At 48.0% G+C, this 25,563-nt stretch overlaps 2 protein-coding genes; both read left to right on the forward strand.

Annotated features, from left to right (window-relative positions):
* The first annotated feature begins 6,577 nt into the window (after nt 1-6,577).
* Nucleotides 6,578-9,636, forward strand: GSTUM_00007055001 (uncharacterized protein). XM_002839133.2 has 9 exons: nt 6,578-6,649; nt 6,723-6,790; nt 6,892-6,918; nt 7,010-7,168; nt 7,245-7,441; nt 7,518-7,585; nt 7,636-8,035; nt 8,086-8,271; nt 8,323-9,636. Exons 1-9 carry the CDS (start codon nt 6,628-6,630, stop codon nt 9,323-9,325), a joined length of 2,130 nt encoding a protein of 709 aa, XP_002839179.1. The 5' UTR covers nt 6,578-6,627; the 3' UTR covers nt 9,326-9,636.
* A 12,564-nt stretch (nt 9,637-22,200) lies between these two features.
* On the forward strand, nt 22,201-24,842 carry GSTUM_00007057001 (uncharacterized protein). XM_002839134.2 has 7 exons: nt 22,201-23,339; nt 23,395-23,479; nt 23,528-23,587; nt 23,642-23,671; nt 23,722-24,156; nt 24,204-24,247; nt 24,306-24,842. The coding sequence occupies exons 1-7, from the start codon at nt 22,471-22,473 to the stop codon at nt 24,550-24,552; spliced, it is 1,770 nt and encodes a 589-aa protein (XP_002839180.1). The 5' UTR covers nt 22,201-22,470; the 3' UTR covers nt 24,553-24,842.
* The last annotated feature ends 721 nt before the right edge of the window (nt 24,843-25,563 follow it).

Consider the following 25,563-nt stretch of genomic DNA (forward strand, 5'->3'; position numbering starts at 1 on the left):
AGTGGCGGTGGCTAGGAAAGTTTGTACAGGTACTATATAAATCGATGTGTGGTACGACTCGTGTGGGCGGTTACTCAAGTAGGCAGGAAAAAGGCCGAAATGACAAGGATTCATTTTTTTTGTCAGGAGATGTTAATCCGTATGCTAGGGGAGCTGCTCAGCATCATTTAGGGTCTCTTGAATTCCCTGCTGGTGGGCATCATATCAAGCAGGGTGTTCTGTCTCCCTGGCTTTATCCTAGCGGCATCCCTATCGGTTTCTCGTTTTTTTCGTATAGCGCGGACCGGAAGCTCAGTTGACCTCCTGTGGAGATAGTGTAGGGTTGTGGAAAGGTAAGCAACCGAGAAAGGTTAGTTCCACCAATGCAAATCCCAAGCCTCCCTGGTTATGCCAACGGGTTTACAGTATTTCTGCCTTGATTCCTGCATGGGTTTGGGTTACTACTATAACCCCTATCCTTACTCTGCCGGTTTCTACTGTAACTGGTCTATGCAAAATCCACTCGTAAAACCTGAAAGGAGTAGACGCCGATGTTTCTCTTGGCGTAGATTTCCAGTGATAATGCACACGATGGAGCAGGCTCTCCCCGCCATGACCTAGTGATACTTAGGTGCACGAAGTCTACGATCCTCGGGGCTTCCGAGGTACATCACTGTGGGGACAACGCGGTTTGGTACTAGTCTTGCGCTAGAGGACCCCCGAGCGCAGGGATTAGAAGAATATATGGTCAACCGTCCGTGCATGCCAGTGTTGGCAAACCAAATTATACCCTCAATGTTAGAGCACTTCCCGCTCGAAATGGGTTCTTGGAGGGTTATTCCTCCTCTAGGAGTTAAGGCTGAGGCTGGTCGGGATACTGCCCCGCATATTACCAGTACAGTGTTGTGTTTTATACTAACGGCGAGGTTAGGTGCATGTGGCCCCTAAAACACTGGTGAATACAGGTAGACCTAGATTATTAATGGAAAAGAGGGGGTATCGGGGATCTGGGTTGGGATATTAGTCTACAGTGGCCGATTGACACCATACCTTGTTCCTCAGGTCGTTGAGGATCCTTTCAGAGTTTCACACCGTGTGGATTTTGTTTGCTCAGAGAGCTTTTTTGAGCTGCATATTAAAGATTCCTGTTCGAGCGGCTCACAGCTTAATCCTGCCTATGGTACGATGGAAGGTGTTATGATGTCATACCTGGCAGGAAGCGACCACGAGTCTTTGTAGGTAAAGTCACCTGAAGGGATCAGCAGACAGGATATTTTCCCTTTCTTGGGAGGGAAACGTGAGCGTGAAGAACACCCTCATTGTACTCGAGTATCTCCGAGATACAGGTGATGCGGGCTCTAGGCCTAAAGCATCTGCGCTAGTAGGGGGACTTTTCTGTTGCTACTATATCGTTATAGTGTTACCGGCGGTTTTCACAATATTAACATAAAACTATAGACGCTGCTTACAATAATTAGATTTAAGAAGTAGTAGCAAGCCAGGGCTCGGAATTTCGCAGCACCGAAACCCTATATTGGCACTTGCGGTACGTTCCGGTGAATTCAACAGAGTGTGGGACAGAAAGTCCAGCATATCATTTCCAAACTCCTGGATATTGTGGTTCTACGGAATGACCTCCCTAAGCAGAAAATTTACTCAAATATTGTTCCCCCTGCCTCTACGAGTCTAGCCCCGCAGAATATCCTCTGGCAATCAACAAACAACAAACGTATGATAGGCGGGCTTGGAATTTGAGCCTCTCCAAACATCATGTTTACAACTAATGGCGAAACACCCGCGTCTCTCTTGGTTAGCAAGAAATTTTTCCTTGGCTAATTCTCTTGTCTAATTATTAGCTGCACAGTGTAGTACTGCAAAGCTCCTTCTACTCATACGAGAGAGCAAGGAAAATAAGATGGAGCGCAGAATAATTCCGTCCGGTTATTGACGGTATCTGTTTATTTATCTTCCTAAGAAGACCGCAAGAGCCCTTATTCCACCATCTCCGCGAGCCCTGCAATCTCCGGATTCTAAGAGAGAAGCTCAGGAGAGGGATTGGCATTTTCCCGACATGGGATAAGAATAGCCCACTAGATGTGTTGGATCTCATTAATCGGTGTTCGCGGTTCTCTCAACCCATCAAACTAACATATTGCGGGATGACGGGCTGATTTCCGCTGATAAAACGATAGTGAATTATACTTGTAAGGGGTTTTTACGGTACTCAAGTGCGGTATTAGTGGCGGTTATGGAGACTTTGCATGAATGCCAGACCACCTCCTGGCTACAAATACCGTATATCGGTGATGTGCGAGAAGGTGAGAGGGGTGAGTTGGTCACCCTTGTTCACGCCGTGATTGAAGCCCATTTTCACACGCAAGCCACAACCTAAATACAGAAATTGCTTAAATTCCGTGGCTTTCAGGGCAAACAGGTGGGCCGAGGTGGCTGGTTGGCTTCCCATTGTGTGAACAGGGGTGATGGACTACCGTACCGGTAAACCCTTTTTGCCTCCCCGCCCCACACCTTGCAAAAGTGAGCTTAGGTTAGGGTTCGGGGCAGCCGAGATAACGGAAAGGCACGAAGACACACCACACTTTAAGCAAATATCGAAATGGGATTTGGCAAACCTCCCTAGCACGAATCCGACCCGCGTCCCACGAGGAGATAGGGTACGATGTGATACACTGGTCACTGAGAGCAAATGAGCTTTATGGCTGTGTATGAAGTTTTTAAAGGGATGACCGACACAGGTAAGTGATAATATGACTGGCCGATCAAATAGATATGGATCATGTCTCGCTCCAGGTCGGTAGGATTACCGGTGCCGGTATTAAGACCCTCAAATTAGAGGGGCCGGTAAGCCGAGAGAACCATACCCAAACAAGTTTCGACCTGGGAAGCGGTCGGGGAAGCGAAACCTCAGTCGATTTCAACAAATTTCAAAAACCCCTCAGGTGAGAATCGAAAGTTTTCTATCAATTATGCATACCCCGGTGTCATGGGGGGCCATGTCAGATTTCCCAAGGGAGACACCCGAAATCAAACCTTCTGGCCTAAGAACTGCAGCATTTGCGGGGATATGGGAATCCAATATTTTCCAGGTTTGGCCAAAGATGGTTGACGTCCGACGACGCCATGATGATCAATTTAGGGTTATTTTCTCGCAGTACCGTACCATCGTATTATGGCATGCGCTGTGGACACTCTCATCTCTGGAAAGGAGCAGGAAAAAAAAAGGCGGGAAAATACATGCATCATACAAAAGCGTTACCCGCACTCTGGCACCGGACGGGCACGGTCAAGGTACTATTAAGTCCTGTGTATCACCGATATATTGGGCCTCCGGACTCGTGAGTATTCTCCGTGGTGCCGTATTTTGTGGGCAGGGTTCTTGATACTCGTACTTGCATCCTAGGTGAATGGAATTAAACGCAAAGCGATGCCTGGCGATCTACTGTACTTGCACCTGCAGCAGCAGTTAGAGCATGGGTTGCCTTTCCCAGTCCCTGGCCCCCATCTCCTCTTTTTCCTCCCTACGGCTCCGTCAAGACCTGGTCCCTGGAGCTTGGACCGGGGTTCATGGACCGGTTGAATCGATTTAACCGGACTTTATGGTGGCTGATCATTAATGAATCGGATATGATAGGCCCTTCTGTCGGACCGGCACGTACGATACTTGTACGGTACAAGCAAATAACTAATCGCTTGACTTACTCCGCAACCTGGCCTGTGAGGTGCGCCTGCGGCCCGGTTGAAGTTGGGCACCTAAGATGGCGGCTCCCATGTGAAGTGTCCAACTTCAACTCGTCCGCGCCGCGGTGAAGTTGAGACCTGAAAACAAGCCATTAGGGAGGACCAAAAATAAGCAAAAAATACACGAGGAATAGAGAGGTTTTGTTAAGACGGTCGTGAATCCGAACTGTGCTTACTTTGCCGCAACAAGGTCAGAAGACTAAAGTTTTGCTAAGCGCGGTATAAAACTTGGCGTGGGATCCTCGCGTTAGTGCAAACCACAATACCAATATTTGGTCAACAAAGGTGTGAACAAAGGACTGTTCCCGCCACCACATTTGAGAACTGCACTTAAGACTGCGCAGAGTCGAACCACAGAGCACTAGCTCACATTTATTAGAAAACTCAGTGTCATTGGTCTGGTGATAAGAACAGTTCAAGCCACGACGTTCGTAGCAAAGTTTCATGGCAGCTGTACATTGTTGAACTGCTGAAACTTTGGAAACACTAAACTGATTTCTCATCAATTCTTTGACCCCTGATCCAAGAATATGCTTCCCGCTGCAGGACGGGCTTCAATGATGGTGGGAGACATCGGTCAAGTAGCCGTTCGAACCGGGCTCACGCTGTAGACCGAAAAAAAGTTCCCCATTTTTCAGGCCTCATACCGGTGGTGTGAGAGCCGATTGGGGTAGCCGAGACCCCTATTATGTGTGGTACGGGCGTTGTTCAGAGTGTCGTACCACATGCTGCGCATTGGAAGCGTGGTTTTCCACGTTGATATTACTGTATCGAGAATTGCTGTACCTCAAACAACGAGGGATTAGAGCTGCGTTCATTCTGGTGGAAAAGATTAACGTAGCTCCAATCCGGCGGCTTGAGGTTATACGAGCACGGCAGGCAGGTGTACCAATCGCGGTACCGATATTCACACATTTGGACATCCCCGTCCTTTCTCCCATTAAAGAGGGCTTTCGCAAGGGGGGGTTAGGGATCGTTGTCTTGTGGCAGCTGTGCTTACTGTCGCGGCGCGCGGGCCTGGAGAATGGGGCGTGAATTTTGTCTTGCTGTAAGATGGGTTAGGGTGAGATACTAGACTATCATTTACCCCGCCAAAAGAATTCGCAATCTCCTACAAATTGACAGAACTCTGAGGGCAGAGTTACCTGACGTAGGGACTCGAATACCGGTACCGGTAGGAGAGAAATGTTGCATGACGTTAGAATTCCCCCTCTCGGCTAAGCAAGTATGATATGATATGATAGAAATCAACGCAAACTCAGCCCTCAACTGAGACAGCGCAGGAGACACGGTGCTTTGTTTCGGAGAGCAACTACGAGTGCCGCTACCGCACTCGTACTATTATAGCACAAGCTCCTAGCACATTTTTCGTTTTTACAGTAGCTTACGGGATCCCTCAAGTGCGACACGAAACCCTAACCTGTGACCCACCGCTGTTGCAACAAGTAGGAACCACACTATCGCTAGACTGCCGTACTCGAGTAAGGTACCGGTGCTCTAATTAAGTACGAGTATCGTACAATACTTGGGCGGGTCTAAAACTGCAAGATTCGCGACCAGGCGCGCTAATCCTGTTTTTGGGGCATTGGAGTATCGGTATTGTGATTCGTTGCCAATAAATGGTTGCCAAGGCGCGGAGTCACTTGAACATTGAAAAGCCCGAGTTCATAACCTGATATGCCATCCAGTGCATCCCGATCTGGCGTCTACTCGTATCAGAAAAACACTTCCGTACCACTAGCAAGCCGGCCTCGTCGGACTTGGCGTGCCTAGTCACGAATTTTACTGTCTCCGGCAGTCCGAGGGATAAGCAAATTACTTGCTCCGAAATCCCTCTACAACCCACCCCATACTGAAGGGCCGGCTTCCAACCGATTGTCTTTGATTGGGTGCTTTGACCCTACCAAGACCAGTCAGGCTTCTTTCACATACGATACTCGAGTACATACGGTAGCGAGTCTGCGCCTGATAAGATTCACTCGAACGGGAAAACTGACGTATATGTTACCACACCGTGTGATAGTCAACCTTTTTTTTCACTTTGGAGAAATTTATTATATTAACAGCACCCGGGACCATGCCATGCATCTCTAAAAACTCTAAAAGGAGGAGGGAACCTTTTTTTTTTTTTTTTTTTTTTTTCAACTCTCGTCTTGACGGCAGTCGCCATATTAAAGGCCGTGAGGCCCCACACGATATCCAACCATGCCACCATAACATGGGCTGGATTAAAAACATATCGGCCTCCCCGAGAGCACTACTACAATATAGTTCAGTGCCAGGCTCCAAAGCCTGAGCTTCGGCGACATAGTTTTACGTGCCCGTTCTGGCTCTTCCTTCCTCCCCACCTTCAGTCTTGTTATTCTCTCTCCCCCTCCCCGGACCTTTTGTTATCAGTGCGTCAGGGTCCCTCTTATTCTACTTCTTGTTCTCCACGGTGGCCTGTGTGTATTAGGCCTTCTGCTTTCAAGAAAAGTTTCCGTTCGCTCCGACCGAAGGGCAGCCCTAAGAAGGTTGTCCCTTGATGATTTGTTTCGCAGATACCCTCCACTCGAGGGGAGCCACATCATATCTGTGGCGATGAATACGGGTACGGAAGGGCCGGGATTGGGTGCGCACGAAAGCGTTGCCTCGAGAGCACCGCTCCTGATAGGTTCGATAACGGCAGTGGTGGTTTTATCGTTTGTTACTGTCCTGCTAAGGTTCGTGGCGAGAGGATGGATCGTGAGGAAAATTGGGATGGATGATTGGTTTATTTTGCTTGCTTGGGTACGGATCACGATTAACGTTGGCGGGGGTGGGGGGTGGGGGTGGGGGATTGCTTGTTAGTTGTTTCGGGAGGGATTGTTGCTGATTTTTTTTTTGACCGTACTTTAGGTCTTGTCGTTTGCGATGTCCCTCACGATATGCTTCGGTATGTTACGTATAGTTCCGAACCCAGGGGGTTTCGATATCATGCCACTGTTTTCTAACATGATCACGATTAGCCACGAGATTCGGTCTCGGCGAACATCGTGAAAGTTCTCTAGATGACCTCGCGGCCCCGCTTGGCAAGGTTCGTCGGTTTAATTAATTCAATTCAAAATCTTGACATGAACCGAGATTCCTCAGGTGTTTCTGACCCTTTTTTTTTTTTTTTTTCGATTCGAAATTTAGGCTCGGTACGCATACACGCTACTTTATGTAAGTCTTCTAAAACTTTGTAAATTCTTTTTTTCTTATTTTCTTTTACCGCACAAAGAGACAATTCGACTAATACTTGATTCCGTCCCAGAACCCTGCTCTCATGGCGACGAAGACGTCAATATTAGTCTTTTACCTTGGGCTTTCGAAGAATTACAAACTTCTGAGAATCGCTAATTGGGTGACGTTGGTAGCCGTTAACGTTGCCGGGTTGATTTTGACCTTGCTCATTGCTTTTCAGTGTCAACCTGTGGGTGCCCTATTTGATTTTAACATTCGGGAGTATTCGACGGATTCTATTGACAATTAGTGATTTCCATTTCCAGGTCTCAGAAACATTTCAAACTTCTCATTCCCCCTCGTTCGAATGCATACCGACATATACAATGCTTTATGCTTCTGGTCCTGTCAATCTGATAACAGATTTGGCGATACTCGTTTTGCCGATGCCGATCTTGACTTCTCTAAGGCTGCCTAGGAAACAGAAGATCATATTAATCGTGGTATTCGCTGCTGGAGGATTGTGAGTGAACTATTTTTACCCTTCGTAGCGCCTGCACCGGACGGTGGAGGAGGGCTGACATTTCCGCGCCGAACAGCGTTACGGTAATTGGTATCGTGAGAATTCATTTCTTCGAGAAGGCAGTCGCTACTACTTTGCTAAACTGTGGGTTTTCTAGGAAAAATCCCTAATATGACCTCGATTAATTGATACAGGGGATGGTTCGCTCTCCTTCATGTGGAGCTCAATCGAAGTCAACGTTGGAATATTCTGCGCCTCAATCCCGATGTTAAAGCCGCTCGTTGCTAGATTATTTCCGAGCTGCATCGGCCTCACAGGTGAAACATCCACCACAGCGGGCTTGACCGGCGCTTCCGGAGCCCCCACTGGTCTCAGTGCGGACGATCGGCCACCAGGATTCTTCGATCTTCCGAGGCCGAAGTCTGCCTTGGCGCTCAATATGCGAGAATCTATTCGGCCAGTATGCCAGATTGCCGGACTGTTCTTCATTTGGGGGTTTGCGTATGGCTTTGTGGATACGCTGAATAAGCGGTTTGAACGGCTTATCGGCATAACTACTCAGCAGTACGTTGGCTTGCATGCTTCTTATTTTGGGTTTGCTCCTCTTTGTGGTGTCTCCCGGGCCTAATTTCTGACGGAAGTAGGGCGTATGCTATTGCACCATTATTGATCGGGGGACCGGTGCTTAAGAGATACGGGTTTAAGGCTACAATCATGGTTGGGTTGACAATTTCCGGGTGTGGTTGTCTAGTTTTTTGGCCCAGTGCAGTGCTACGGAGTTATGGGGGCTTTTGCGCCTCGATGTTTCTTGTAGCGACGGGGTTGGCTATGTGGGTACCTGCACTCGCGATCTTTTCTGGGTTAGGCTAATTTCTCTTCAGGATTGAGTGTGCTGCAAACCTATTTATGATCCTTTGCGGCCCTACTAAATATAGTGAAATACGATTGAATCTGGTACAGAGTGTGCAACCCGTCGGAATCTTACTAGCGTCCACCTTTGCGTCCAAAGTGCTACCAACCGTATCGGGGACACAGGAAAGAATACTAACAGTGACCTCGCTCATTGACGCTCAGTGGATATATCTCGCCTTCGCACTATTTACTTTCATATTAGCATTCGCGTTCTACTACGCCGACATCCCCGAGGTGAGTGACGCAGACTTCGGTCCCCAGGATGGTGGGGCCGACAATGTCCCCAAATCGCTCCTGAGAAGCGAGCATGGCATCAGCTTTGTCTGGGGGTTCCTAGCGCAGCTATTCTACGTGGGTGCTCAAGAGGTGGTAATGTCCTTCTCAAACGCTTACTTTGGCAAACCCATCTTCGAAAGCTCTCCGCATACCCGCACGGGGCAGGGCCTTTTCATTGCCGGCCGCTTCACCAGCACGGTCTTAATGTTCGCCGTGAAGCCTAGATGGGTCCTCCTTGCTTCCCTCTGCGGCGGAGGGATATTCTCAGCCCTGGCAATGGCCGTCTCGGGTAGCCAGGCGCAAGTCGGCATGCTGCTAATGGTCTGGCTCTTTGCAGCACCCTGCTTCCCAATAATCTTCGCGTTAGCTACCCGCCGGCTGGGGGTATACTCCAAGGATGTGTCAAAGTACCAAGTCTCGGCTGTCGGCGCGGGTGCGATATTCCCAGGGGTGTATTATGCTGTCATGCGCAGGAGGGGCGATGGTGATTGGGCTGCCAGATACGCCATGTGTGTGCCGACAGCATTGTTTGCTAGTGCCGCGACATATCCCATCTACCTATGTATGAGGCCTAAAGAGCGGGAGCGGTTAAAGCGAGTGGAGAAGGGTGCGCAGTCGCTAGGCCTGTGTAGGAAGAGGAGGGGTGAGATTTCAGGGGTGGAGAGCGATCATGCTGAGGCGGCGGGGCATTCTTAGAGAGATAGAGAGAGAGCCTGCTGCTCTATATCTCAATAATGTTTGAGTTTCCTTTATTTTTATTTTCGTTCTTATGTGTATTTGAGCGGGGCTGGGAGTTGGGAGTTTGGCGCATGGGCATTTCTTATTTTTTTTATTTTTTTTCTCCCCTTCCTTCCCCTCATCCCCGAAAGTTTAGGGAGAATCTCTCCACTTTACAATAGCTCATTCACGGAACAAATAGGGGTTGTTCATGTGCCGATAAAGTATGCACTATCTGTAGTAAAATATTAAAATGCAGCGTCGAGAATGCTTGGCCCGCTCGTTCGCTACATACTCGCGCAGGGTGATAAAGGGCGGAAAAAGGTATCAGCAAGATCGCGCGGGGCAGCAAGCACATGGAAGGTGAATCATCTCGCTGGTAGGCGGTGGGTTCCCGGGTAGTGTAGGCAAGAGTCACGAAATTAGGCTCAGTAGAGTACAGACCAGCCGCCGGTCCCATAGGGAATACCTACAACCCCGGGTACGGTAGCTCTTCAGTCCCCAATTCTCATCTCTAGAGGAAAGTAAACAGCAACCCAACTGGTCCGGGTTTCTGACTATCACACGCCTTGTCTCTTTCTTTTCACAAAAGAAAGTTCAACACAATTCCTGCTATTTTTTTTGCCACACTCTTTTTCCGCCCTTACTCACAATTATAAGCCTTACGCAAGTACGGTATTCTCGATTAATGAAGAATCGCAATCGCAATAAGAATAGGGTTATTGTGATGTTGTAAACTCTGAGGGGAGGTGGGGGAAGTTTAATTTCTTATTGTTGTCGTCGTGTCTCAGATTGCTAAAATGTAACAGTCAGTTTGCAGAATTGATAAGGAAAGTGAAGAAAAAAAAAACCTCCCCAGAATGCCCTTTGGAAAACCGTTCCGGCAGGGATAAGTGTTTGATATTACCCGCACAAACAAATGTCATGTTGATGTTTGTATGAGTACCGTACCGGTAGACTATAACACTTTGAGCACAGTAACCATTACATTACCGTACCTTACCGTACTCTACTGATCCAATTTTGGGGGAAGAAGGCAAGCTTGAGGGCTACGATAGCACTACTCGCCAAACCCATCGCCACGGTCTGCCCCAGAAGATGACCCATATACAGCCAATGATCAGCCACGATCACAGATCACATCTTACTAGAAGGAAGGAAGGAATTGCTTATTTTTCACCACTTCCTAATATCCGTATCTAAACGCGCGTGAGGATACGATTCGTGGGCCGTGAGGCTTTTCTTACACCTTGGCTGAGGAGTTAGGTTATTCCCAATACATAGTATAACATGATATACCTCTATGAGAGTTCTCGGTATCATAGATAGGTTGGTCGGCGGTTACGGCATGATACGCAAATTATCCAATGCAAAAAGCAGTGAACCAAAGCGGCCAGTTCCGTCCGGCACTGATGACGGCGGGGCTGTAGCGAGGTGGCTTTTTAAAACTAAGGTCGGGTCGGGCCGAAGGCCGAGGTCTCAAGTGATAACTTGTGTCTCAGAACAAAGAAAGATTTTATTATTCAATAGGACTAATTGTGCATAGCAAAAATGATTCGGCTGATATATATTCACGCGGGGTTGGTCAGAGAGTTGTGCGAAGATTGGTGCATTATAGAGTGTCTCGAGGTATGATAGGACGATAAGGGTTGGGGAGTTGTGGGTATTGTGGTGGTTGATCGGTGGATGGCATACATTTGTCTTGTGCGAAATCAATAGCGCCACGAGTATGATACGTTGCTTTTATTCTCCGATTCCGAGTGATTAAAAGTGGAAAGCATGCGGGCTGTTCACGGATGTCTTTGGATTGCCTGGGCGCCGCCGCCCGGCTTGGGTGCCTGCTGATAATTTCGACCGGACTGAATCAGGAATTTTCAAAGCCGTGGTCCGAACTGGAGGCTTGAGATCACTGTGTAGTGGTAAAAGTGAATTTGCTGCTGAAAAGGGAAACAATCCTTGGGTTTAGATTAGAGGCCGTACCATAGCTGTCTCAAAGAGCATATCAGATCCTTTCTCCCTGTCCAGTGGCAGGGGAGTTTACTGCCCGGGTACTGTGCTCGGGTGGGGGAGCTGGTCAGTGAGCACTGTCGTATTGGCCAAGCCTCCATTGATATCCTTTCCGGCGAATAAAAGAATCGCAAAACGCCCAAGGAATTCTCATCTCTTTTCAGTGGATGAGGGAGCTGTATATCAGGAGGGTTCACGGGCTAACACTGGTATCCGGTGATACCTTGCTCTAGAAGGTCCCATAGTACTCGTAGAGTATCATACTCGAGTAGAGCGCCGCTATTATGGCTTCAACATCCGACGGCCCAATCATCACGCTTAATCTACTCCTCTCCGCGCCAAGAATTTGCTCCCTTTTTCGGAATAGCTACTCGAGCACAGTACGAGTACTCGTGCTTCCGAGCCAAGAATTGGCACCTCTTCTGGAATAGCGCTGGCCGACCCATAACAAGTATAGCGTTCGAGATGTTTGAAAGACTGTGTCAGTGGCGCAAGAAAATGGATTCCCATGAGAGTGAGTACAATCACACATTTGACAACAATCCTTATAAGGAATTGGACGTTTTCAATTCAGGTCACTAAATCCACCTGATAGAGAAATTGAACTGCATAGGGACTACATGAAGGGCTCAATGGGCTCAATGGCGCAACATAATTTTATGGTGAATTTAGTATTGAGAAAACGCGGTATCGTAGCATGCAATGTTAATTTAGTCTCATGGTCGAAAGGTTGTGCAGTCAATGTCCATGATGGTTATTGCTCTGTATGGCGGCGGTGTATACGCTCCTTTTGACAGCGGCTTCAACACTATACTTTTTATGGGTCCATGGGAGCTATTCCAAGAGAGGTGCCAATTCTTGGCTCGAGTGCATGACATACAACCAGAAAGGATGAATGGGCACCGATTCTTGCTATGGAGACGTGAGTACTACAGGCGCACTAGTAACGCTATCATAATGCCTCGAGATGTCCAAGACCCGAAGAACCTTTCTTCCTTTTTTCTTCAATACAGATAGTTGTTCGGCCAACGGCGGTGAGATATTATCCTCCCAGGTTTGTGTTCTTCACCGGACAAGTTGCTTTGGGGTTCGGCGTGCTATCTTGTCACCCTTGACCGCACCATTAACACTTCGTAATCGGGTAGGGTAATTTTCTTACTGTGAGATGGTCTGACAAATTACGGTGTCGAACGTGTGGACCCTGGAAACCGCCCTGCATGGTAGAGTTCTTTTGTGGGAAGGTAAGTACAGTGACCTGTTCGGTACACGCCGGACAAAGGCAAAGGGTAGTACGGTAACGATAACTTTAAGCCGATGCGGTAAGTTGGGGTACTTGTTAAATGCTTTACAAGTATGGTACCTAGCGCTTCCCTCTCCCCCGCAGGTGTAAAGGGTCAAACTGGGGGGGGCTAACCAGTCGAGGAATTGATAGGGGAGAGGTATCGATAGATATGGGATACTGCGCTGCAGTGGAGGGAGGGACAGACAGGTGTCACCTCGCTACCATGAAGGTATCGTGAATTGATAAAATGGTGGGACGGAGGAGGGTCAACTCCCGTAACCAAAATGTTGCACGGGCAGTACGTACACATCCCTACGCACCTAGCCTATTCCGAATACCCAAAGTCCAGGGATTTCAACCCGCGCAGTGGGGCATACAGGAGGAGCGGAGGGAGAAGTATAGCAATATCATATAGTAGTCTCCCATCACAAGCACAAATTGCGTCTCCCAGCACATTACTATGATGGCTTCTACTTGTATTTTAAACCGACCGTTTGAATATCACTCAACCGATCAGCAGATGATGCCCCAAGGTGCCTCAGAGGGGTATTTTGAGGCCATAGAGAGACTCCCAGGGTCAGATTTTGCCCTCTAACTACATATGAACACTCCCTATACTTTTTGTAACCCTGCCTAGGGGTTCAGAATTTCAGCATAATCTATTCAAGATGTAGTCCTTTCCATAAAGCCCGCATATAGCAATTGCGAAGCATTTTCTGGCAGAGCCAGGGAAAGCGGTGAGGGTTTTGTGTAAAACCTGCCGAGTTCCGCGGTAATGGCGCGGGAAGAGGTGAGGGGGTGTTCGGAAGCCTTGGTTCTAATTGCTTTGCTTCTTGCCAAAAGGGGCTAAAGTTAAGCCTGTACAGATAAAGTACCTGCAGCCAGTTTCAAGTCTCTTACGTAGACACAGAAACTGATTGGTAGGCCAATCACCTAAAAGGATATGTTGGAAATCGTGTTTGTGCTCTTATTAGAACACCCGCTTCGAGTGACACTCTATGACTGCTTGTGCCACTCTCCTGTCCGTAGGCCTATCTCTAAGCATTACATCCTCTCCTCTCCTCCTCCTTTTTCTTTTCAATCATTTTAACCTCCTTTCATAAAACAATCAACCCTCCAATCTCAGTCCTACATCCGCTCATTCGACCTGTCCGGGTCCTGAACTCCAACTCTACTAGCATCCTCTCCACATACCTTCCCACAGCCCACCTGCGGTGGTGCAGGGTTGCCCCACAATAACTCGAAGACAGGTCACATCCGCACAGCAAGCTTATTGTTGCACGCCAATATGCCTTCGTGCAGGGTTTTATGGTCGAGGGTGGAAAGACTGGAAAAGGTAGTAGAGGGCCAGCGTGGAGCTGAGGAAAATGAATGAGGAGCAGAGGAAAATCGATGAGAAACAGTGAAAAACCATTACGGAGCCGAGGGAATCCCACGAGGAGCTGAAAAGGCCCGCCAAGTCCCCCGGGAAAACCTCGGTTGGTGATAAAAATAACTGTGGTTCCTATTGCAGCCGCAGTTGTATTAGAATCATCTTATAAAAAGGGTATGCAGTTGGCTTACACTAGCGACCCTGTCCCTGATGACTGCCCCGACAGTATCCGTAGGCATGAAAGCAGGTCCAATGCTTTTGGCCTCGCGAGCGAGCCAGAAACACTAGAGTTTGCGGAAGCAGTAAGTTTTTGTTCCCTTCACTTTTGTGGCCAAGATGAAGTTGGACACCTAGGTTAAAGTGGCAATACTTATACAAACCACCCAACTTCAGCTCGGCCATATGGGTAGGGTATGAGGGATAGCAGGTGATGCTAACAATTCCACCGAAGAACAGAGAGCATTGACCTCCCGGAATATGATAGTATATCTCGCTCCTTACTTTAATATAATGTCTTCATAGCATCACTAACAGAAGCACAATAGGCTCCAATTATGAGCTCGACCCCTCGGTACTAGCCTTCCTCAGATCTCCCTCCTTCCCGTCCTCCTTCTTTTCTTTCTATTATGCCTATCATATAAGGGATGCGGTTAGGAGGTATGTGGCTACGGGGCGTGGGCGGGGAGTAGGCACTCGGAGATGGAAGTAAAATCGAGTTCTCCAAGAAGCCCTGTCGTTGCATTGAAGTACCGTACTGAGATGGTCACAGGCAGAAAACATCGGCAGGTCGGAACCAGCCCCGGGCAGGCGTAACATTGGACTGATGACTCTTGTTTGCTTCCCCCTTTTTTGCTCTCTATATCTGAGTCTCTGAAGCTTGATAGCGAATTGGGCCATTAGGGATTTGGAGCTTTGAAGGCCTTTTTTAATGATAGCAGCAACTGCTGATTTCTACAATAATCAAGAAGCAACTGCTCCGGGATTTTGACTTTCCCCACCCCCCATTTGTTCCATGATTTCAATCTCACGATTCCCGAGATTCCTTATTAGTATCCCCCCCCTTTTCTCCTTGATTTTTACTTCCATCTCCGAGCACACGGCGGCAAGTCATTGCTTTGACATTCCATGCCGGTAGCCATAGTATATGAGCCTTGGTTTTGTGAATACACATTGCAGCACTGCTTGTAGGTATCGGGTACTTGGTTTAGTGAGCTGTTTCTTTCACACCCCACGCTATTAGGCGATTGCAGTTGTCTTGTTTCTTAAAAGAGCTCAACTTACACGGATCTACCCGCAATTGAAAAGACGTCCCGCGGACACGACCAGCCATTGCATAACATTAACCTATGCAGAAAAGTTGGACTTCGGGGGTACTCGTACTGTACTGTACTGTACTCGAGTACTCGCGCGTGCAGACAGAAAATAGATCAGTAGGCCAATTATGTGAAAGAATATTCAACACGTTTGATCTCTGATTTGCTGGTAATTGGCTAAGGTCACCAGAGAGTGCGAATTTGACTAGGCGGCGCAACAATACTTTGTTTTCCAGGACCTGTTCAGCTGCTAATATGGCAACGATGACTCTGTTCAGAGTCGTCATGAGTACCGGTCTGTGTTTCCCTACATGGAGAGAGCACCCGGCATAACAAGCACCGGCTTACAAAATGCTTTCGACTACGGCCAGAATGGCATAGCCCATCAAAGGCAAGCTAATAGATGGTGGATGCTCGCTATGTGCTCGAGCAGAGAAACACTGTATAGAGTGCGTGCCAACACTTCTACACCATTATCGGCGATACAGACCCTATGCTCCAACCCCACTAGAATCCGCTCTAGCTAGCTATGTGTCGGTTTAGCAGTACCAGAATAATAAATTTGATTCAACACTCCACAGACCTTCTGCCCGACCATACACACCCTATACTACATGTCGCCCTACAATAACTCAAGAACCGGCACCCCGCCGTGCGAGGTTTATTGTTGAGTGACAATACGCTCTCACGCCGAAACTTGTCGTCGAGAGTAGAGGATCTGGAAAACACAATTGAGGAACAGAGGAAAACCAACAAGTAGAAAAAACTCACTGAAGACCAGAGGAGAGTCACTGAAGAGTTGAGGAAAACCAATAGAGAGCAGAGGGAAGCCATCGCAGAGCTGAAATAAGCCATCCAACACCTCCCGAGCAACCTTGTTATGGTGGCGAAAACAACTGTGGTCCTTATCGTAACCGCAGATGTGCTAGAAGCATTCTACAAAAAGGGTTTACAGTTGAGACACTAGTGACCTTCCCCGATAGCCGTGCCGACTTTATTCGCAGGCATCAGCACAGGTTCAATATTGAAGGTTCTGGATTGATGTTGGTTGATTGAGATAGATTGTGGAGGTTTCGGGAGTCTGGCGGAGAGTTCAGAAGTTCAATGGATTGGCGTGGAGGTTCAGAGATTGACAGGAAATTCTCCGGACATGTGTTTACTATTGTTATCACGGGAGTGTATGGAGAAAAGGGTAACATGCTTGGAGAGATACGGATAGATGTGGTGATTCATAGAATAGTGAGGATACATTGTTTATGTTTTACTTACACACCTGTCTTTACCGTTAGTTTGGAGAAGTAACGAACGAAGTTGTTCTTCCTTACCTTACGCTCTTGCGCACGTCGTACCACAGTTCCCACATAGTCCTTTAGTTTCTCTCTATTGCTGCACGAGTCAATCATTGACTGATATACCCATTCACAAGATTCAATACCTTTAGTCTTGCAAAAACGAGTAAGAAATCCTTAGATTTGCGGACATAGTAATTTTTGCTTTCCTTCACTTGTGCCCAAGTTGAAGTCAGCACCTAAGGTGGCAATACCTATACAAAAAAATATCTGACTTCGACTTGGCGATGTTGGTATAGGTGTGGAGGATAGTAAGTGATGCTAACATTGTCAATTAGTGACCCGGTGCGACACCAACAAGAAACACTACAGCCCATGAAGCGACTAGTGATACCGCTACACGAGCACCCCACCCCTGTGAGGGCAATCTCCGTGTGTGCGCTTTAAAGGGGATTCAGGTTTCTCTTGGGAATATCCCCAGGCCACCGGCACAATAACACCGCAGCGCAGATGGTATTGACCTTTTAGAATAGTAAGTTTTGCCCCTCGCTTTATAGAATCTGTGATATAAATAAAATAGGTTCCAATTCTGAACTCAACCTCATCGGCTAGTAGCCTTCCTCCTCCGATCTCCACACCTCCTCTCCTTTTACGCCCCTTCATTTCCCCTACCGCCATGACTGCTGGAGTGCCACCGAAAATTGTAACGGCCACACTCATCTCTCCCCTCTACCAGCTGTCTTGGCTTTCCTGAGTTCTCTACTAAGCACAGGCGACCTAAGTAGAATGATCTCGATCCCCCAGTATCCTTATTGTTAGGAAATCAGGACTTTTACCGGTAATAAGAGCTCCTTAAAATGTTTGTTAACAAATCCTTTCCTGTCGGATGTTAGAGAGTAGTGGTATGGCGCTTAAAAGTTGGGTATGATAACAGCATTTTGTATTAAGAGTTCTTCTATTGAGGTTTATAATAATATTATTATTGCACTGCGCAAAGATTAGTCATCCTTCCCACCTTATACTGGGCCAACAACTGTTACAAAAACAAGAAACACCTCACGAAGTCGTGATTGGGCGAACTAAACACCCCCCACTTGTTTATCCCAGTGCTTGCCATAGACCTGCACGAGCCTTGGTCTCGAGAAGCCCTCGGGCTTTACGTCGGCTAATGTGGCCCACGGGCTTTTTGAGCTTTGTAAAGATTTTCCCTATCATACGCGAAAATCAGTCCCACCAGTGTTCGCAGGCGACCAGGCAGGCCCGCAGATAGCCGGTAGATATACAGTCCTGCCAGGCCAGGTCAATGTGAAACCGACCTGGGCTTTGTAGGCCAGGCCTTCATAGATACCTGGCGGCACCGCCAGGCTTTCGGCATCTGCCATCGTATTAGTAAATATTTTGTTAGTGGGTGACAGACACCTTCAGATACACGCTAGTATCTGCGGATATCTGAAGATGCCTGAAGTTATATACAGATATTCGCTAATATCCATGCAATACCTGAAGATATCTGCAATCGGCTTAGCTCCGAGACATGCGAATCGAAATCAAAAAAGGAATATTCCCACGTTTCCCAGTTCTGAGAGCAGTGCGAATGCTAAGGGATTTTCTATCACTCGATATATTCCTAAGGTGTGCGTATATTACACGTGAGCAAATATTATTCGGTTATGATTTCGTGCTATTTTCCGTACCACATCAGTATCAGTACAACCGTAAATACCTAACTATTTTGGTTATAGCCGCCCCTCCACTATACCCTTCTCCTAGCACCCTTCACGTTCATGATTCCGCATAGAAAACTATTTCTCCTCTTCATTGCGTTTTCCACGTTGGATAAAACTATTAAGACAAGAATGTGAGTGTATAGTGCATAGAGATCTGCACTAAGCAGTGCACAGAGCGGTTATTCAACTCCTATGATATATGTAATAGCGGTGAAGATAGAATTATCACATGCAGGCACAGAGGGTGTTGACGCATATGCTCATTGGCCGCTCAATCGATACCAATTTATACAAATGCCCCGAAAGCTCCCCAGAATTATAGCTGCCACAGCGGATCGCTCAGAAGCCTACAGATATCTGCAGTCCGGCCAGGCCAGGCCAGATGAGACCAGGAAGTCGGACTGTGGCCGACAGCCCGGCCAGGCCGGCTCTCGGAAAAGCCCAGGGTGGCCCGGTTATGCTCAAGCCGTGCCGGACTGGCCGCTTGCGAACACTGAGCGCCATAGCAGCTGAGGGGTAGGGGTTTGTCTCCTAATAGATCAAGGGCGACTTTTTCTCCACCGCCCATCCTGAGATTCACATACCGTAGTTCAGGATCTGCATCATTCTTTGATTTCATAGGAGGATACAGGGAGATTATAAGTGGCCAGTGTGATCTATTTTTATATGTTTTAATACAAGCTGGAAATGTCGTGACTGGAATTAGGCTCTAAGTGACATCAAGTTTCCTATTCTTTGATTACCTAGGTTCCATGTGGGATCTCTGTACAGTACAGACTTTTGTACTCGTATCTAAATAATAGCCGAGAGGAAGTCGTGTAACTATCTATATGAGAATCATATAAACTAACCTATCATGTCGCTAGTATTGTACCGCCTTAGCCTTTGCGGACAACAACCTCAAAGTTTGGGATATGATACTCCCTTATGATATACTATATGAAAGTAGATATATTTAGTCATACTCCTACTTTTTGCTCTGGCCCGTGTGCCCCCATGGGCCAGGCCTTGCCAGTACTCAAAGAACTGGAAAACAAAGCATATAGTGATCGCAGTATTTGCTCCAGGGGAACCAGAAAAAAGCATGCCAAAATTCCCAAAAGGCGGACCCAAGACACTCACTACCTTCGAACGCTAATCGTAAAATACCACTTAAACCTTTCCTTCACATTTTAAGTGTGCGCTTTTATCATTTATCAGCAGAGGAATCCACAAAAACAGACCTCTCCCTCTTCTTATCGCAACATCGCTGCCCACGTGACCCCCCCCCCCCAATAATAATTTAGCGATAACAATTATCAAGTCATTCCCATCCTATGCCATAAGCAATTTCAAGTCATAATGCCAAACCAGCATTGCGCGTAAAAGGGAAATCCCCCATCTTCACCGGTGGCCACTTTGAGGGAGAGGATGCTACTTGTGCAGCTTTATTGAGGGTATGATAGACTGTCCCGGTGACAGCATTGGCACAGTACCACTCGAGAGTAGATCATGGACCGATGGAACGAGCACCCCTAATGTAGAACTGACCGCAACTCGTCCAAAGACTAGCAGAGATTGTTTTCATGATAGACATGTTGGGGTAGATGCCGCTTGTGGTACCGGTACTTTATGGCCGAGTCTGCTTCTCCACGGAAACTAAGGTGGAGGGAGAGAACTGCCATTTCTTGAGGAAAATACAGTATTGTAGTTATCTTATCTCGGGGCGGGTGTGGTTTGATGTGAGGGTTATTTTACAGTTTTCCCATCGCCAGTCTCGGTGACCTACATTTGTGATAGTTGGAGTAACACTCAACTATCTCCTCCCTATCATCATACCCCTCCTCCTATCCTACTAGTTCTCGTGGTTTCTCGGTTAAGATTTGGCACCCAATTTGTCCTAGCAGGCGGCGAGAGCTCCGTTCCCCTGAAAGGGTATAGCCCACCAGCAATGCGTAGCTAGAATGGGATCTAACTCTCAAAGCGAAAACAGCATAATATTATGAACTATTATATGTATCATGCATGCGCCAAGCCAGAAACCCATAAGCTCCAGTAAACTTGCGGCAATTCGATTTACCAATGGTTCCCCTAATAGTTAGGATTCCATAAGTCACACACCTTCAGCGGAATGGACTCGAGTTGCCTGATTGAAGTTGGGTTTTGTTTTTATTTGGTGGTTGACGCACCAAAAAAAACGCAACCCCAATCCGGCGACTTGAGTACTGCGCCAGCTCCGCAATCCTACAATTCAACCATCAATCATACAGTACTAGACAAACCTTATCCTATGGTACCAAAACGAATACTAACCGCGCCCCGCCAATTGGCCGAACACCCGAAACTCCACGCACGTTCCAACAACTTAATCCACCATTCGCTCGAACGGTACTCTATTATACTTAACTTACTCGTTTATCTGCGAGATACTGGCACCGCATCAGGATACCGGCACCTTAACCGCCAGGGCTACCGGTATTCCCTTCCTGTCCTTACACTACCAGCACAGCCAGCCAGCCCCATGACAACACCAAAAGACTATTTTTCACTTTTTACTGCACTTTCCAACCAGCACCGTAAACCCTGAAATTGTGGGTTGGCGGGTTTTCCCTCAGTCTAGCACAAGATCAGGGTCGAGTGGTAATTTATGGTTTGGATTAAAGAGGGAGATAGGTAGGTGGGTAAGCGAAGTGTGGGATGCTACAAGTATGATAGCGGTGTCGCGAGGGATTTTTGGAAAAAATATCACGGGGTCGAGGGTTGGAGAGAAGGAAAGGGTCACCGCTTTCTTTGGATGTGCTCTTTTACATGAACCGCTGCTGCTGCTACTCACTCCTACTCTCCCGCTCGCTCGCTCGCTCCACTTTGTCTTTCTATTCTCTCTGCCCGTCCGTCCGTCAGTTTGTCAGTTGTCAGAGAGTAAGAGAGAAAGGGAAGCGAGTGAATGAGTGAGTTGGGCATATATACTAGCAGAGCGCAGCCGAGTTCGAGTAAATTACGGCGACGGTACAGGATCAAGGTTGTTGTCAACGGTGATGGCCCTAGCAGCTTTCAAAAATTTCAAGAGGGTATCGAGTGTTAGACCTTCGTTTATTGTATTGCATTGTGAGTTTCCCCTCTCTGCTCTCGCATTTCTCCCTATTCTCTCCCTTTGGCCCCCCGATGGATGTACGGGTAGGTAATATATGGAATACAGATATCTACATCCTATTCTTTATTCTCTTCGGCGCTGTTGCAATATACCTCGGCGGTAGTGTGCCTTTCGTTGATGCGATATTTTTTTCTTCGTATGTTCCCCTCCCACTCCACTTCCTCCCATATGTCCGTCTATCCGGAGAGGGCAGCGTTGACCTTGAACTGGGAATTGTAGTGGTTCTGCGGCACAAGCTGGTTTGAATACGTATGTTTGGAAATTTCTCTTTTCCCACCCCCCCTTTGATCTGATCCATACGATTTCCCTCCCCCAATACTTGGTCACTGGGAAACCGAGGGAATGGGATCGGTAGTGAACCAGAGCGGTTCATATGCGCTCATCCGCATATCACGCCGTAAGAACTTGAATAATTGGCACTCGCGCTAAGACGTCCGGGCACCCTCTCTTGGGTGGGGGGGTCGGAGGCTGCCCCCCCGGGGAAGCAAAAGTGTGTCGACCTCCCAGCACGAGTGCCAATTATCTAAATTCTCGCCGCACAAGCACCTATATTTAACCAGCAAAATAATCCCTGCCTGGCACGAAAACACCTCCCCAGGTACTTACGTACCCGCCGGTGACGGGGAGCCGGGAATCCTTTGCTTATGTAATCAATCCGAATGGATATAAGGGGATACTAATACCAGATGGTTGTTAGTATCGACCTGAACAAGATTAATACCTTCCAGCAAGTTGTCACTTACCTCTTGCCGTTCGTGACGACTCCGATATTCGTGCATACTCTGGTCGTCTTCGTTAGGATACACTTTTTTGAGAAGAGGTTTGACTATATTGGTATCTCCCTTTGTCTTGCTTTATTTACTCCCTCGTGTCTCCTTCCCTCAGCTATCGGTAGTAGTGGTGATCGGAGGGTAATGCGGTGTGTGAGAGTGAAATAGTCGAGGAAGCCAAGAGGAACACCCAGCTACAGCGAACGGTGAGCGCTGCCAGGCGTTCGAAGGATAATGTCAGAGGTGGGGGTGTGGAGAGCGGAATCGGTATGTATCGTGTACCCCTTCTACAACATTTACCTCCTTCCGTTGTCATGGAAATTGACAACCGTCTTATCTCATTTGGAAAAAGTGGTCCTGAGAGCAGCAGACGGAAGCGCTCTTCCAACGCAAACGACACAAACCTCGTCAATCAATGATACAGGCACCACTCCCCACTCTCCCGAAGCTCCAACTAGCGGCCGCATTGTATGGGACGTACCGGCCTCTCACTCCACCCAAAACGCCCACCAATCCGAGGAAGAAAAAGCCCACTACTACGACACCTCCCGGTCGACAGCGGGGGCAATCCGCCGCTCTTCGGTGGACACAATTCACGAGATAACGGATACCGGCGATATCACCCGTGTGGACACAGGCCCCGCTTCCTCCTCCTCCCGCCGTGTGCGAGCACTAAGTCGTGAAAATTCCCTAAGCCGTAACCGGCCCAGTTTCCGCAAGAGCAGGGACGACCCGCCAGCACCGTACCTCAGCTATAACCCGAGCGTCGGGCGTAATTCCCGCTTTTACGACCTGACGGAAGAACAGAGAAATGAGCTCGGTGGTATTGAGTACCGCAGTTTGAAAACGCTGGCATGGATCCTTATCGCCTACTACGCTTTTATTCACGTTTTTGGTGTGATTATGCTCGTGCCATATCTTCTGCGGTCGCTGAAGTATGGGAAGATTTTGGATGACTTCGGGGTCAACAAATCTTGGTGGGGGGCTTATACCGCCATGTCCTGCTTTGCCAATGTTGGCTTCCTGCTTACACCCGATTCGATGGTTTCGTTTCAGAGGGCGTCATTGGTGCTGATCGTTTCCGGGTTTTTGATTATAGCTGGGTTTGTTGCCATCCCCGTCCCTTTGAGCTATCAAACTTTGAGGCTAATCGGGCAGGAACACGGGGTTCCCACTACTGCTGAGGTTCACCATTTGGTGCCTTTTCAAGTTGTGCCCGGACAGGTACCCGGATAAGCGCGACGTGAGTCCCCCAAGGGAGTACCTTGTGGGTGTACTAACATGCCGATAGGAATTGAATTTCCTGCTGGATCACCCTCGGCGGTGCTTTACACTGCTTTTTCCCAGTGGAGTGGGTCCCCATCGCGAATAGTTACTACACCCATAACTAACCATGACCAATCAGCCGACGTGGTGGCTCTTCTGGATCCTAATCGTAAACCACCCTCCCTTCCCACTAAGATACCAAATTTTGACACTATCCAGATCCTCAACATCGCCGACACGGTCCTCTTCATAGTGCTAGACCTCCAAACCCCCGTTGTAGAATCCATCCCGGCTGGCTACAGGGTCTTAAACGCTTTGCTCCAAGCAGTCTCGACCCGCACTGCCGGCGTCTCCTCCGTCCCGATCGGTTCCCTACATCCCGGCATTCAATGCAGCTACCTTATAATGATGTACATCTCCGTCCTCCCACTCGCAATCTCCATCCGTCGCACGAACGTGTACGAGGAGCATTCATTAGGGATCTACATCCCATCCGCCGAAGCCAGGGAAGCGCAGGAGGAGAAGAGGGACGAAGGGACCTATATCAAGGCGCATATACGCAGGCAGTTGGAGTTCGACCTCTGGTATGTGTTCTTGGGCCTGTTCCTGATATGTGTTGCCGAGGGGAGAAGGATTGCGGATGCGAGTGATTACGTATGACTCCAATGTCCCTTTTCCGGTTTTAGTTAACGTGAGTGTAGGCGTTCACAGCATTCAGTGTATTTTTCGAGGTCGTTAGCGCTTAGTAATCCACCCCATCTCTTATTTCTTCCCTTCTTCTTTTACGATGCTAACAATACCAGTGGAGACGTCGGTCTATCACTCGGCTACCCGGGCCTCAACACCTCCCTCTCCGGAACCTTCACCACATTCAGTAAACTCGTCATCGTGGCAATGGAGATCCGCGGCCGGCATAGAGGTCTCCCGTACGATGTCGATCGCGCAGTGTTATTGCCTAACGTAACGACGCCGGATTCGATGTTTGCGCCGGATGGTGCCAGGTTGGAGGGGGTGAAGAGCAGAAATGGTGAGAAGGATGAGGAGATTTAGTGTGGGGGTATTACGGGTAGGTGGGGTTATGGGACGGCGGATGGGTTTGTTGTATGTTGTGCTGTGTTTTTGGATGGTAGAATTAGATGGGATGGAATGGGTTGTGTGCGGATCGTATAGCTTAGCGCTGCGTTGTGGAGAGGGGAGGATATATCTGATGGATTGTTAGGACGTTTCTGAGGCGGGCTGGCGTTTGTATTTGAAGGAGGAGCGGAGGAGAAAAGGGAGGGTGGATGTTCTTCGTTTGTATGATAGGTCACATCATAAGCACTATATGCACATCTACGGTACACAACCTGGTGCAAATACCGCATTGCTTAGGACAAGGTGCATGTATTGTGGTGGTTCTAATTACGAACCATAAAGCCAGAACAAAAACCATTCACAAGGGTCTTAGGCCTACTGGTGGTGGGTGCAAGTTGATTAATGGCTGACGGACTACACCATACCAACAGACCACCACAATCTCGCAAACCCAAGGAGGCCTTGTATTACGCCTCTGAACAAGCCTTAACCCTAAACACCCACTTACACAAATTAGCTCCCCAATTTTCCAACCTCCCCCCCCCTAGCATCGCACCCAGTCACTTGCTCATCATACCCTACCTGTCATACCACATCGCTGGTGACATATCATACGACATGAGCGTCGAACACAATACCCCGAACAGCATCACCTGGTGGAAAAAGTAACTTAAAACTTGATTAACAATCAAATAATTTCGCTAGATCACAATATTTTACAAAGAGGATAGATAAATTGAAAAATTCCGTTTTTTTCTTTTTTTCTTCTTTCTTTCTCTCCTGCCCCCAGTGATATGAACAAGAAAATCCGAAGACAAAGTAAGAAGGAAAGAGAATAAAGACACATGGATAAACTGATAATCAAGCCATGTGAGAGTCAAATCTCATGTGCGTAGGAGGGATAGAGTAGGTAATTCATTCCTTCCGATGAGAACCCCTTCTTTTTTTCTTTCCACATTATCACCCATTTGCCTACTCGCCAAAAGA

The sequence above is a fragment of the Tuber melanosporum genome (genome assembly GCF_000151645.1).
Source record: "Tuber melanosporum whole genome shotgun sequence assembly, scaffold_31, strain Mel28".
Classification (NCBI taxonomy): Eukaryota; Fungi; Ascomycota; class Pezizomycetes; order Pezizales; family Tuberaceae; genus Tuber; species Tuber melanosporum.

Coding starts and splice junctions, on each gene's coding strand:
- GSTUM_00007055001 (XM_002839133.2), top strand. CDS start 6,628: ATGTCCCTCACGATATGCTTCG. Junction 6,650..6,722: donor GTCCCTCACGATATGCTTCG/GTATGTTACGTA, acceptor GATCACGATTAG/CCACGAGATTCGGTCTCGGC. Junction 6,791..6,891: donor TCGCGGCCCCGCTTGGCAAG/GTTCGTCGGTTT, acceptor TTCGAAATTTAG/GCTCGGTACGCATACACGCT.
- GSTUM_00007057001 (XM_002839134.2), top strand. CDS start 22,471: ATGTCAGAGGTGGGGGTGTGGAGAGCGGAATCGGTATGTATCGTGTAC. Junction 23,480..23,527: donor GGTACCCGGATAAGCGCGAC/GTGAGTCCCCCA, acceptor ACATGCCGATAG/GAATTGAATTTCCTGCTGGA. Junction 24,248..24,305: donor TTCGAGGTCGTTAGCGCTTA/GTAATCCACCCC, acceptor TAACAATACCAG/TGGAGACGTCGGTCTATCAC.